This window comes from Alligator mississippiensis, chromosome 2 (genome assembly GCF_030867095.1).
Source record: "Alligator mississippiensis isolate rAllMis1 chromosome 2, rAllMis1, whole genome shotgun sequence".
NCBI lineage: Eukaryota > Metazoa > Chordata > Crocodylia > Alligatoridae > Alligator > Alligator mississippiensis.
This window is the reverse complement of record NC_081825.1, coordinates 103,436,258-103,448,992: the sequence shown is the minus strand read 5'-3', so window position 1 is coordinate 103,448,992 and position 12,735 is coordinate 103,436,258. Positions and strand designations below refer to the sequence as shown.

General features: G+C 41.6%; 1 protein-coding gene across 4 annotated transcripts in view; it reads right to left on the bottom strand.

Annotated features, from left to right (window-relative positions):
- Window positions 1-12,735, bottom strand: part of INPP4B (inositol polyphosphate-4-phosphatase type II B) — a 606,962-nt gene that overhangs the window by 105,145 nt on the left and 489,082 nt on the right. For all 4 annotated transcript variants that reach the window (XM_059722033.1, XM_059722036.1, XM_059722037.1 and 1 more), the window contains exon 18: window positions 11,147-11,291. In XM_059722033.1, the coding sequence (XP_059578016.1) occupies window positions 11,147-11,291 (145 nt within the window). The remainder of the gene's footprint in view (window positions 1-11,146; window positions 11,292-12,735) is intronic.

Genomic DNA, 12,735 nt, shown 5'->3' with positions numbered 1-12,735 from the left:
CCAAACTCAGAGTGTGGGACAACTCAACTCAGCCAGCAGGAACTGCTGAACAGAGGGGTGTGTTTGAAAGCCTCTCTTCCTCGGACCATAGCAACTACTTGCAGCTGTTTGGTACCTATGTGAGACTGGGATTCACAATCTGAAACCCTCACTTAGAATTAATCATCAAAGTCATCCTTTCATATGAAAGGCTGTGGAAGGAAACATGGCTCTGAGGTCCACTGAAGTGAATATCATAGCAAATCTACTGGAACAAACCTCACTAGGAACTCAGTCACAGGGGTACCTAGACTGAAAATCCCAAATAGCTTTAGGTGGAAGATAGGTCCCTAAACACTTGGTTTAGGCAAGATGGCAACAGTTCTGCATATTCTAAATAGCTGACATTTAGGTCCTCAGCAAAAACTTAGGCTCCTGGAGGATCTTGTGTACCTCAGTGACTTAGATGGAAATTACAAAGTAAAGTTGGACACATCTCAGTAGTCTGGGCTATATATATTTTAAGAAAAGAATAAGAAGAGGAAAATAAAAAGGGGGAAGAAATATGATGAAAAGGGAAAAGATAAGGAACTATATAAGGGCCACAGGAGCAAAAACAAGAAGGGGATTAGACAGGAAAGCTACAGGGCAGAAGAATGAGAAAGGAGAGAAAGGATAGGAGGACAAAAGGAAAAGGAAGGAACGTAAGAGAAAATTTTGTGGAAGTATCCATTATTCTACTTTCAAAAGTAGATAGCTTCTGATGTTTAGGGAAAACAAATTTCCCCTGGGGAGTTGTTTATCTTCCCCTGAATTAATGGCAATTTTAAAACACCAAACTATTCAACTAGGAACGAAAATAATAAAAAGCATGGTTTCAAATGCTTTGGATTTATTTTGTCATAAGTAAGATATCAGGTCAGGTGCAGAGACACTCAACTTGGTTTCAAAGAATATGTAATTATGGAAGTGATCCAATTTAGATCTGTGGAATCCCTCTTAATTTTAATGAGCAGATCCATCTACAAAAACTATCCGCTCAGTCTGTTTCACATATAATTTATAAGATATATATTTATATGAATATATAATTCTGTATTTGAATTATGGTAAACTACTGTAATCCTGAAAAAGAGACTTTTGCACTCTGTACTAAAAAAAAAGAAAACTGGAAAAAAATGTAACTTTTCAAGTAATTTTCAACAGCAAAATCAGGTATGTTTAAAAAGAATGCTCTCCCTTAAAATCCATCTTCACTTTCAAGCTTTATCCTGCAATGAAATCATAATCCTGTGCTGATGAAACTGTACACTGTTACCTTGGAAACCGATAACTCGGTTAAGAATACTTAAGGAATGCCTTAAGAATACATTCAAAGGTCAGACTGCAAGAAAAATGTTAGATTAAGGAGGGCATAATTTATGTTTAATGGGCAGCAACTATGATGAAAAAATTTAAAAGCTAAAGATAATTTATTTAAAAATTTTAGGAATTCCATACACTGAACAGAGAAATCAGGAAATGCCAACACTGAAGTTGCAAGCACAACCCAATTTTTTGCAGTTACTGTGTATATAATTAATGAGTTTTTAATTAAGGACCATAAGCAATGGGTTAAATAATTTTGAGTATCACTTTCATATTTTCTTATATGCATGTGTGTTACATGTCTTGGAACATATTTTCCCCCCCCCCAATTATTTTAAACTTACACTATTTTCATGCCATTATAGCTAATAAATTCTTGTGGACAGACTTTTTATATAATAGATTCTCCTCTCTGTATGTATTATACATTTTTCTTTCAATCAAAACCACAGCCTTTCTTAAGAGTCAATCCCAGGATAGGGCAGTCGATTATGAAATAACTTAGCTGTAAGTTCACTAGTGAAAGTTTTTTTCAGTATTAATTAGCTGATTGTACATACACTGCATGTATAATATTGGAGTTCAATTTATTGTAAAATTTTCCTATAAATGATTTCCATGGTTGGGTCTAACACACAGATAACACAGCATGCATGTGTGTACATGAGCACAAAATGAGAAGTTACTTAGCAGTTATCCAGATGCACTTACTGTGCACATGGACCTGTGCTTCAAGTGTACATGCTGGGAGATTTTTTGCCTGAGTGTTACCTACACATCATACATGCACTCTGCTCCTCCCTGTGCTCTATACTGAAGACTTCCCACTTCTCAATTTTCTCTCAACCACAGTTCCACAGTGTAAAGGACTCCAGGGAAGAGGAAAGGAGAACAGAAGGTTTCATTCATATATGAACAACAGAGCTTGAAGAACTCCAGTTACTGCTAAGTAATTTTTCTTTCTCCTTTGAGTGCTTGCCTACATGCATATTCTCACTGTAGGCAACTCCAAATCAAATACCCATGCTACCCAGAGGTGGGTATTGGAGTCATAGATCTGTTGCAGGAACCCTTTGTCAAATGCATCATCACTGCTGGAGGCTTCCACCAATTGAACATTTTGTAAGGGTGAGAATTAAATTCCAGGGGACTAATTTGCAGATTTCAATCTAAAGCCTTTCTTAGGGAAGCTGCTAAAGTTGCCCGTACATTGGTAAAACAAACTGTAACCACTGATGGCAAGCCCATCTTGGTGGTCTTTTAGCAAACTTTAACACAATTCAACATCCAATTAAACAAACTTTGCACCCTCTGAGAATTTCACTCTCTAAGTTCTGGCTCTGTGTTCTGTAGCAGTCTTTCCAGGTTCTGAAAAACAGATTCTCTCTTCAAAAAGGATCAGAGACCAACCCTATGGACTTTAGATTTGAATTGTGGTCTCATGTTCTTTTCTAGCTTAGGGAGGTTAAAACTTTGCAATTGGTGCACTTCCCAGGATTGTCAGACCCTTCTAGGCAATAACAACTTCTCATGCCCATTAGATGAAGGTGTGGCATTGTCACATCAAAGTCATAGATTAAATCCTGAGAAACTGAGGGAAACCATCATGATGGGAATAAAAGAAAGGAAAAAGGAGAGAGCATTTTGGGGTGAGTTCTTTTTGAGTGTGAAGCCAAAATAATGGGCCTCAGGTATGGAGATACCATGTGATACAAACAAAGGAAGCAGGGTCCCGTTACTTGAAGAAGGATTCTCTCCCCTACTTCCCCAACCAAAAAAAAGTTGAATGAAAGATGAGAGTGGTAAAGAAAGTAAAAGAGATAAAAGAATGAAACCAGACTGAATCTGGAGACAAAAGGCCTTGAAGAGCTAGAGGCCAGAGCAGATCATAGCTGGTAGGAAAAATGCTAGTTCTTAAGACAACCTGGTTGAAAGAAAATGAGGAGTGAAGGTTGCACTGACCTTTCTGGTCTAGGGGTGGAACGCAAGGGTGGGTGTACCCCATTCATGGTCTATAAGGACAATTAAAGCAAATAAATCTCCAAGCTTGTGTGACTGTGGTACCTGTGCACTCGGGGAGTACATGCATATCAATAAGCAATTGAAGGAATCTACAACATAGTCATCATCCTTATTTGCCTCTACAGATGTGAAACATGGATGACCTACTGTTGTCACCACAAGAGCCTGTAGAACTATCACCAATGAAGCCTCTGGAAAATCCTTTCCACCAAATGGGAAGATCACTGCAGAAACACCAGCATCCTTGCTGAAACCAATGTTACCAGCATCGTGTCAGTGATCCTCAAACTGCTCTACTCCTAGCTTAGCTGCAGCCTGAGATCTTGGGGCGGCCAGAGAAAATGCTACAAGGAAACACTGAAGGCATACCTCAAAAAATGGATGCCAAAATCAAGACCTGGGAGGAGCTGGCTGGTAACCAACTGCAGTGGGAGTGCAACTCCAACTAAGTGGTAAAGGATGTTGTCCTCAACACAGAGAAGGGAATGGAGGAAGGAAAAGGAGAGAAATCCCAGCCTATGACCTACTCTCCCTTGGGGAAAAAATAGCAACTTCTGTGCATGGATGTGTGGCTCAAGGATTGGACTGTTAAGTCACCTCAAGACCCATCAATGATCCATGGTAGAGATCATCCTTGAACTGAGGGATTGCCATTGCTACTGCTGCTAAAATATATCATAATACATTGGATTTGAGAAACAGTAAGGTGTCATGTAACCAAAAGGCTACATGCTGTTATGTCTAAGTGAGTAGAGCTAAGGCTTAGTTTACAACTTTCAGCTACTGGGTGTGTAACCATGCATCCTTAGATGCTGCACTTCATGAAAAAAGGGGTGGGGGGAACACTTACTTTTAGGCAGAGATCAAGCATGGAAAATATGGCCCCAAAGGTAAAAAGTTCAGGAAGTTATAGTGAAACCATTATGCACCTTGAAATAAAACAGTTGCTGCTGCTTTCCAAACTTTTCTTAATGTGGACCTAAGTCTAATATGTCAAAATATTTCAGTTCCTAGACTCATCCTTGATAAAACTGCTTTAAGCTAACATGACCATTAAATGCAAGCCTTCATGAGAAAAAATGCGATGCAGAAAGAGATGAAGAACCTATAATGTGACACTAGTTAGATGATTCAGAAACCCAGAAAAAAGTCTCTATAAGGGACCAGTTCTGTCACCATTGAAATCAATTCTTGGAGATTCTTTCAGCAGTATCAGGCCCTTAGCAAACACTGAGCAGAAATAACAGAAGAGTTTGAGAGAAGAATTTACTCCAGGGCCGTAATTTCTAGAAACCTGTTAGCTCAAGAAGAGTACTTCGCAAGCTGATGTCTCACAAAAGCCATTTCCCATTATTTCCAAACCATTACAAACACGGTTATTGCTAAGCATAGAGCAGTATCTTCAATCTTAAAGGGCAAAATTTATTACATTTCTTAAATTTTCTTCAAGCTAAAATCTCTTAGAGGAATGTAATTCAAAGTATATTGAGTTTCTGAGCTACAATTCTAATCAATATTATAACTACCAATGTAAAATTTGAGTGAAAGCAGAAGCACTTTTTCACCATTTGTTATGGCCATATGCAATAGCAAACTGAAATGGGATGAGACTGCTCAAAGATCTTTAAATCTATAAAGGACCTCAGAGGAAAAGTCCCCAAGCCTTGAGAGAACAAGAGAAAAGTAGAAGTCAGTTTTTTAAACTTTTGCTTTTCTGTGTCTTCAAAAATTTCTTATTTTTGAAAACAGAGGGTCTCCATCCAAACCACACATACATTATGAATCTAAATTCTGTATTTCCTTTAGATTGGTAAAACAAAATTAAAATAACCTAAAATTTCTTTCTACAGGCAAGGTAATCCATGCCATCTGAAGTACAGATAAAGCACTGTTCATATACAAACAAACACATTTAGTAAAAATAAGGGGGGAAAGTCTGGAAGTATTTGCTTTGTTTACAAACCAAATCCAATATTTGCTATTTAAACATCCAGTAGATACCATCAAATAGTAAGAAAACTAGTTAAACCTAATTATTTGAGAGGGAAATGAGCCATTTTCCACAAGAATGCCAGCATTCAGTTTCGTTTCCTTTATCAGAGTAGGATTGTTGAGTTCCATGCTTGAGGTCAGTTACAAAGTTAAGAATATGCCTCAGTCACCTGTGCTACTATGTACCTTCTTATCAGAGAAACATTATGTGCGGGCCGGGCCCCAATCCCGCCCTCGTCGCCATGTGCGGCGGTGATTCCGATCCCATTCTGGCCGCCATGGGCGAGCCGGGGGCGAACCGGGGTCGTACCGGACCCGTCTTCGTTGAACATGGGCTGTGGCCAGCAGCCCGGGCACGCGGGGCCGGAGAGAACCACAGGGCGGTTTAGCGCGCGCGAGTTAGAATTAGTTACAGAGGCGTAATGGTTGATTGAAAAGATTGTTTACTTACACCAAAAGATGGTATTGGTGTAGGCTGGACAGGTTTCCAGGCACAGCTCCTGCTTGAATCCTTGTTGGAGGACTCTGACAAATCGATTGCTCCCACGGAGTTTGCTAGGCTCCGCGGGTCCGGTTAAGTTGGGTTCGAAAAGTTTCCCCGGAGTTACTTAGGCTCCGCGGGTCCGAAGTTACAGGAAAGGGATACGTCTAGGACTGCGTTCGGCGACGGGGAGAGGCGAGAAGCGAAAGCTCCGTAGGCTCGGTTCTATTGCCTCTATTGCCTGCTTAGGGGAAGCATGTTGGGTCCGCGAGGGTCCGCAGCGCTTGGAGATCTTCACACAGAATCTCTCTCGTCCTCCCTCCTCCGGCTTGGGCGGAAACTACCCAAGCCTTTCGTATGGCTAGCAAGCCAATCGCTAGCCGCCACGTGTGCCTATATTAGGAACTGGCCAATAACGTGGCGCGAATCCTAATACAAATGGCGGGAACTTCTTCACAGCGTGTATCACTACGATGCAAAAGAGATGCACACTGCAAAGAAGCTGTAATCTGGCGGGAAATCCCCCATTGTGCCAGAGTTCTCTCTAGCAGCAGAGAATTCTACCGTGCAAAGAAAGCGACAAATTGGCGGGAAATAATTTAGCGGTGTCGAAGCACACACACAAACAAAAAATCACAACTTTGGGTTGTGACATCCCCCCTTGCTGAGAGCATAGCTAAATTATGCCACACTCTTTTGAGTAATCTAGAAGTTTGTCGTGATCATCCAACGAGTAAACAAGCCATCAAACAAATACACAAACATAAAATTCGCTGTCCTGGGATCAAGTTACATAACAATCAAGAAATAATAACCAACATAAACACATAATCTGATTCATAACAAAAATTGCACGATCAGGGCCTCAGTGGGCATCGTGACGAGGTTACACGTCTCCTCACTCTCCTCAGTGATGTCATCTCTCCTAAGGCTCCTCCTTGCCATATGCTCTGAATCCCGGATCTGTAAACAGAAAACTCTCAAAACAGATTAATGACCTAATTTAACAAACTTAAAACATTTTAAATGATTTTCATGGCTTAATTAGACGAGATCGTTGAAGATTCATCATCTGGCTCTTCTAAATAACGGAAACCTAACTCATAAGCTAATTGCCACTGGCCTGCGTCCCCTAAAATCCGAAGCTGCCGCTTGTTAAGTCCGGAACGCTGTAGGAGAAATCCAAACATGTATCGCTCCTCTAGGGTTCTCGGTGGCAGTGGTGGGAGATTGGATCCACGTCGTCTGTGTCCTTGGGTCCTGGTCGGGTGTTGACAGTCCCGATCAAAAGACAATCTTGGCTCCATCAGGATACGCAGTCTCGGCAATTGACAAAGAAGATTACTCACGGGTTGGTTTACCATTGGACTGAACAGAATTCGAAGAACGACGATGTTCTTTTGTCCGTAGATCTCGAGACAACTGTCTAGACTGTGAGAGGTTAGTGGAACGGTTCCAGGATCTTGCAAGTGACGGTGAGGCCATGGTCTTATTCACTGGAGTGATGTTAGTCCTAGCGCACATGCTCTTGGGTTCCAAGCACAATACGAGACACCAATCATTGCCAGCATAAGGTGATCTGCACCGACATATTCTGGCCGTCCTGCATGCCACACGTGGGCCTTTTGACTAATCAGCCCTGCAACAAGCGCTGGCAGTGGAATAGGCCAGTGAGTATTACATGTTATCATGTCGATGTCGGTGACATGTCCTCTACTCCACGAAGCTTGTCTGACTAAGAAGCTTGCTTCTTCTTGGTTCAGCAGGTCGGATCCAAGTTCAATGACTAAACGTCCTAACCATACAGCTAGAGTCTCTTCAGGTTGAATTTTTGATGCTCTACATAAATCCTGCAACTCAGTTCTAGTGCGAGCATAATAGGTAGTAGCAACTCGGTTAGTTGTTGTTGTAGAACAAGCTGCTCCTTCGGGAGATGATGCTGTCATTGGCTGAACTGCTGCCGCGGGGGTTACTGTTGCTGTTGCTGCTTCAGGCAGGAGGGGAGGATGTACTCCTCCGCTTGACTCTCTCCTTCGTCGGCAGGAAGGCGTGATCGGCCGAGATGCTGCTGCGTCGCTAGGCGGGATTGCTGGCAACGACGCTGCGTCAATGGGTGGAGTCGCTGACTGAACTCTCGCGGGTTCGTTAGAAGCTCCACCCTTCTTTTCCGGTTCTTCCACGCGGTCTCCCTCTTGCTCGGCGCCATCTTGAACTGGAGTTTCAAGCTCCTTTTTCTCAGCCACTTCTTTGACCGATCGGATCGCCATCTACAGCTGGGTTTTCAAATTTAAATTCCTTTGCATTAGATTCACTATAGTATGAATAGTTGCACTACCTTCTCCCCCCTTGTCGTACCGCAAGGCCATTCTTTTGTCCGCGGGGCATTCCTCCGTCTCCAGATCTTCGCGGAGCTCGGATGGAAGCTCACAACCCCGTAATCTAGACATTACCATACACGGAGAGAACGGGCCGATGGGCTCCGGTTCTTCACTCTCCCGAGCATATTGTAGGCATCGGGCACATTCCCAGGTGAAATTTGGGTTCGTTTCACCTGCCGGGTTGGGCTTGGCTAGGGACACAGTATCGAGGGGCCTAAACAGGACCCACTCATCTCTCATTATACACCCGAACGCCGCAGGGAGCAAGTACACTTCCCTTTCTCTCGGGGCTCCGTCTTCGGAGATTCCCTCTTCTCCCTTAGTGACAAACGGCCGCTTACAAATCTTTCACCCGTTCTGCCTGCCTGGTGGTAAGCGATATGGATCTCTAATTCTTCAAAGCTTTTCACTTGGCGTTGGTTATCGCGCCAAGGGCAATTCCTAACCAATTCTAACTCCAGCGTGTTCTCTCAATTCCGTCTGAGTTGTTACGTGTGCATTCTCTCCCGATCCCAATCCCATCCTCGTCGCCATGTGTGGGCCGGGCCCCGATCCTGCCCTCGTCGCCATGTGCGGTGGTGATTCCAATTCCATTCTGGCCGCCATGGGCGAGCCGGGGGCGAACTGGGGTCGTACTGGACCCGTCTTCGTTGAACACGGGCTGTGGCCAGCAGCCCGGGCATGAGGGGCCAGAGAGAACCGCGGGGCGGTTTAGCGTGCGCGAGTTAGAATTAGTTACGGAGGCGTAATGGTTGATTGAAAAGATTGTTTGCTTACACCCAAAGATGGTATTGGTGTAGGCTGGACAGGTTTCCAGGCACAGTTCCCGCTTGAATCCTCGTTGGAGGACTCTGACAAATCAATTGCTCCCACGGAGTTTGCTAGGCTCCGCGGGTCCGGTTAAGTTGGGTTCGAAAAGTTTCCCCGGAGTTACTTAGGCTCCGCGGGTCCGAAGTTACAGGAAAGGGATACGTCTAGGATTGCGCTCGGCGACGGGGAGAAGCGAGAAGCGAAAGCTCCGTAGGCTCGGTTCTATTGCCTCTATTGCCTGCTTAGGGGAAGCACGTCAGGTCCGCGAGGGTCCGCAGCGCTTGGAGATCTTCACACAGAATCTCTCTCGTCCTCCCTCCTCCGGCTTGGGCGGAAACTACCCAAGCCTTTCGTACGGCTAGCAAGCCAATCGCTAGCCGCCACATGTGCCTATATTAGGAATTGGCCAATAACGTGGCGCGAATCCTAATACAAATGGTGGGAACTTCTTTACAGCGTGTATCACTACAATGCAAAAGAGATGCACACTGCAAAGAAGCTGTAATCTGGCGGGAAATCCCCCGTTGCGCCAGAGTTCTCTCTAGCAGCAGAGAACTCTACCGTGCAAAGAAAGCGACAAATTGGCGGGAAATAATTTAGCGGTGCCGAAGCACACACACAAACAAAAAATCACAACTTTGGGTTGTGACACATTACAGTAAGTAAGTAAAGCATTGCTTCGAAAATGTATTCTGCTGATACCCTGCCCCTGAGATAACTATTGGAGAATATAGCATAGAACACAAATTAATCATTCATTCTTCTTCTAAGGGACAGGTAGACTCTACCTGACAGCAAAAAACTCTTAGAAGCAAATGTAAAGGATACATTCTTTCTGTAGATCTCCCAGGTCTAAATATAAAGAACCGGAAGTAACGTATTTGTCACAGAAATCTGGAATGGCATCATTCTTGGCACAAACCTGTCATACTGATAAAGGTGTTAGTCTTACAGCTTCATTCAAAATTAAGGATAGAACCAAAAGCCAATACACAAATAATACAAGAAGAATACCTTTAGTTCTAACTAAATTAACATAGACTTAAAAACTAACTCTCCTAATTTAAAAATCTCTGATGTAAGACCAAATCATGAACATCTGCAAAAAGAGCATAAAAGAAACCACTGAACCAAAACTAAGGCCATCTAATAAAAGAAAGGTAGGTTCTGTAGTGGTGTCTAGCACAAAAGTGGGTTCTATTTCTTTTCCTGTCCTAAGGAAAAGTAAGCATTCCTTCCTAAGGTTTTGGTATAGCACACACCTTTGAAGGCCTGCTTTTCCAGGGTACAATATAAACTTTAAAAAGACTCTCCTCATATTTATAAAGTTATCTCAACATCAACATTTCCCCTTCTTTACATGTGCAGGCTGTCCCTATTGCCCAGGTATGACCTATCAAGTTATTTGGACTGGAGAGTCAAAGGAAGACTAACATGATAGTACCATTAGCTACAGAAACTAGTGTGCCTTAACTAGTGTGCCAGCCTGATGGACTATTTGTCTCAGACAGACCTTTGTCCTTTTGATATGTACAGAGCATGTAGTGAAAACAGTTAAAAATCCTAGCATGTAGGAAAATCTGAATATTGGAGTCAACGTCCACTGTAGAGATCATGCAGAATTTTCTCACAGTATTGTTAAACCATTCTCTACCTGATATTTAACTCTGAAGTAACTGCTGTACTCACAAAAGAGACGCAGTGTATTATTAAAAAAAAATCAAATTGATATTGGAAGCAGTGGAAGATGTATAAACAAAAAGCATTTTGAAACAGTGTGTTAAATCTTCCTTACAAGTTTGCTAAGGGTTAATGTATGCTCTTAATTTTTTCAAGGAAAACCTAAATTAAATTAAATCATTCCAGAAACTTCAAAGCAAAACACTGTTCTTTCAAGGTGTTTATTTATAGCCAAAAAAAAAAAAAAGAAGCAATGCAAGCAGTTCTTGAGTGTATAACTGAGATACAATTTGATAAATAGCTTCTATCATTCAAGGCCAGGAGTGTGCAATAGCTTGCTATCAGAATTTTCATCAAAGACACTATTGACTCTTCACATTGTTGTAATTTTTTCATGCTCTTTACTCAGTCAATGTTTTGAAAAAAGGTTGCTTACCACCTGTATGAGATACCATGCGATCTGCTGGGGAAGGGGCAATTTCACCTTCTTTCACATTGCCGCTGTTGTCTTTTTCAAGCAGTCTGTCCACCATGGCAATAACACAGTTTAAACTCTTCCCCACATTGGCCCACACCCTGTCCTGAAAAAAGTATCAGTATCACTACACTTTATTGAAAGAAACATAGAAAGCTGTTGTGGTAGAACGATAGTTGTGTAAAACAAAGATTAGATTCTTACAAATGTCATTACTTCATGTTTTTCTATTGACATTGTTTTTACATTGTAAATTACTTTACTGCAATGGATTTTTTAAGGCACTGAAATAATTATAATCGGTCCTTTAACACACATTATATGAAACCAAGAACTGAAATCTCCAACAATCACTAAACAGCATGTTCAGTTGCATAGCCACTTTAGGTCCAAACTAGTAAGGAGATGAGTGATAAATTTACAAAATTTATCATAAATAGCAAAATGATAAATTGAGATAAATCATAAGGTGTAAGATTAAAAGATAAAATTGAGCTTGTTATGTGAGAGCACAGTGTCACAGGATAGCCCCCTCCAGGTAGCCACAAGAGCAACAGAAGAGAAGGGTCTTGCAACTACTCTTGCAGAATTGCGTGGAAAACCAGTAGGAGGCCAGAGCCAGATAACTAGAGACTGGCTTAGTGAAGAGCCTGAGCCTGTCCATGCTTTTGAAACTGAATTGTTTTGATATGGATTCTGAAAGCTGAGTTGTAAAGTGCTTGTTGTTCTTTGTATTTGTGATATGGTAGGCAGAGCCATCTTGCTTGGTTTGAAGGCGTAAGAAGAGAGTTGGAACAGACAGAGTGAGGAAATAGGGTAAGGATGTGGTCTTTAAGCAGTCAGAATTAAAGAGGCATCTTTAATACAGACAAGGCTGTGGAAGCGACAATAGGCAAATTTAGAAAGTAAGGTCACAGACAGACCAGCTTTTTAGTTCAATAACTATTTTGAATTACATACCACTACTTAAAATACTTAAATCTTTCATAGAAAATATACTTTCAGAAGTTGCTAAGGTATGTCAGCTATTTATGGGTACTTTTTTGATATCTGGAGATTTCCTGGTTTCTGAAGGTCTTTTAATGAGAAACTTTGCTTATAACAAAGGTGTTGGTGGACACTGCACTGCCATTGTGAAGCAGGATATATAACATTAAATTACTATATCCAATTTATGACAGATCAAATAAAATGTAGTGACTAAACTTACCTGATATTGTAAACTAATGCTGATTTATTAATAATATTCTAAATTTAGAGGATGTGCAGAACAACAAGAAGTATATTTAAGGCAACAGAAAAACAACATATGTTTAGTACTAACAATGTATGTATTATACAGCATGCATCACAAGTGAGAAGTGGTGACAATTAAAAAGGAAAAAAAACGCACTCATCACTGAGTGAAGTGCAATTTAAAAGGAAAATCAAAAACTGGCATCTAAATAAAACACTCTCTGTAGTATGGTGCTTCATGCCGCTTTAAAATAAATCCTTCAAAGTAATAATTGGATATGCAATCATACAGGGATAGCTATAACTTATTTAGT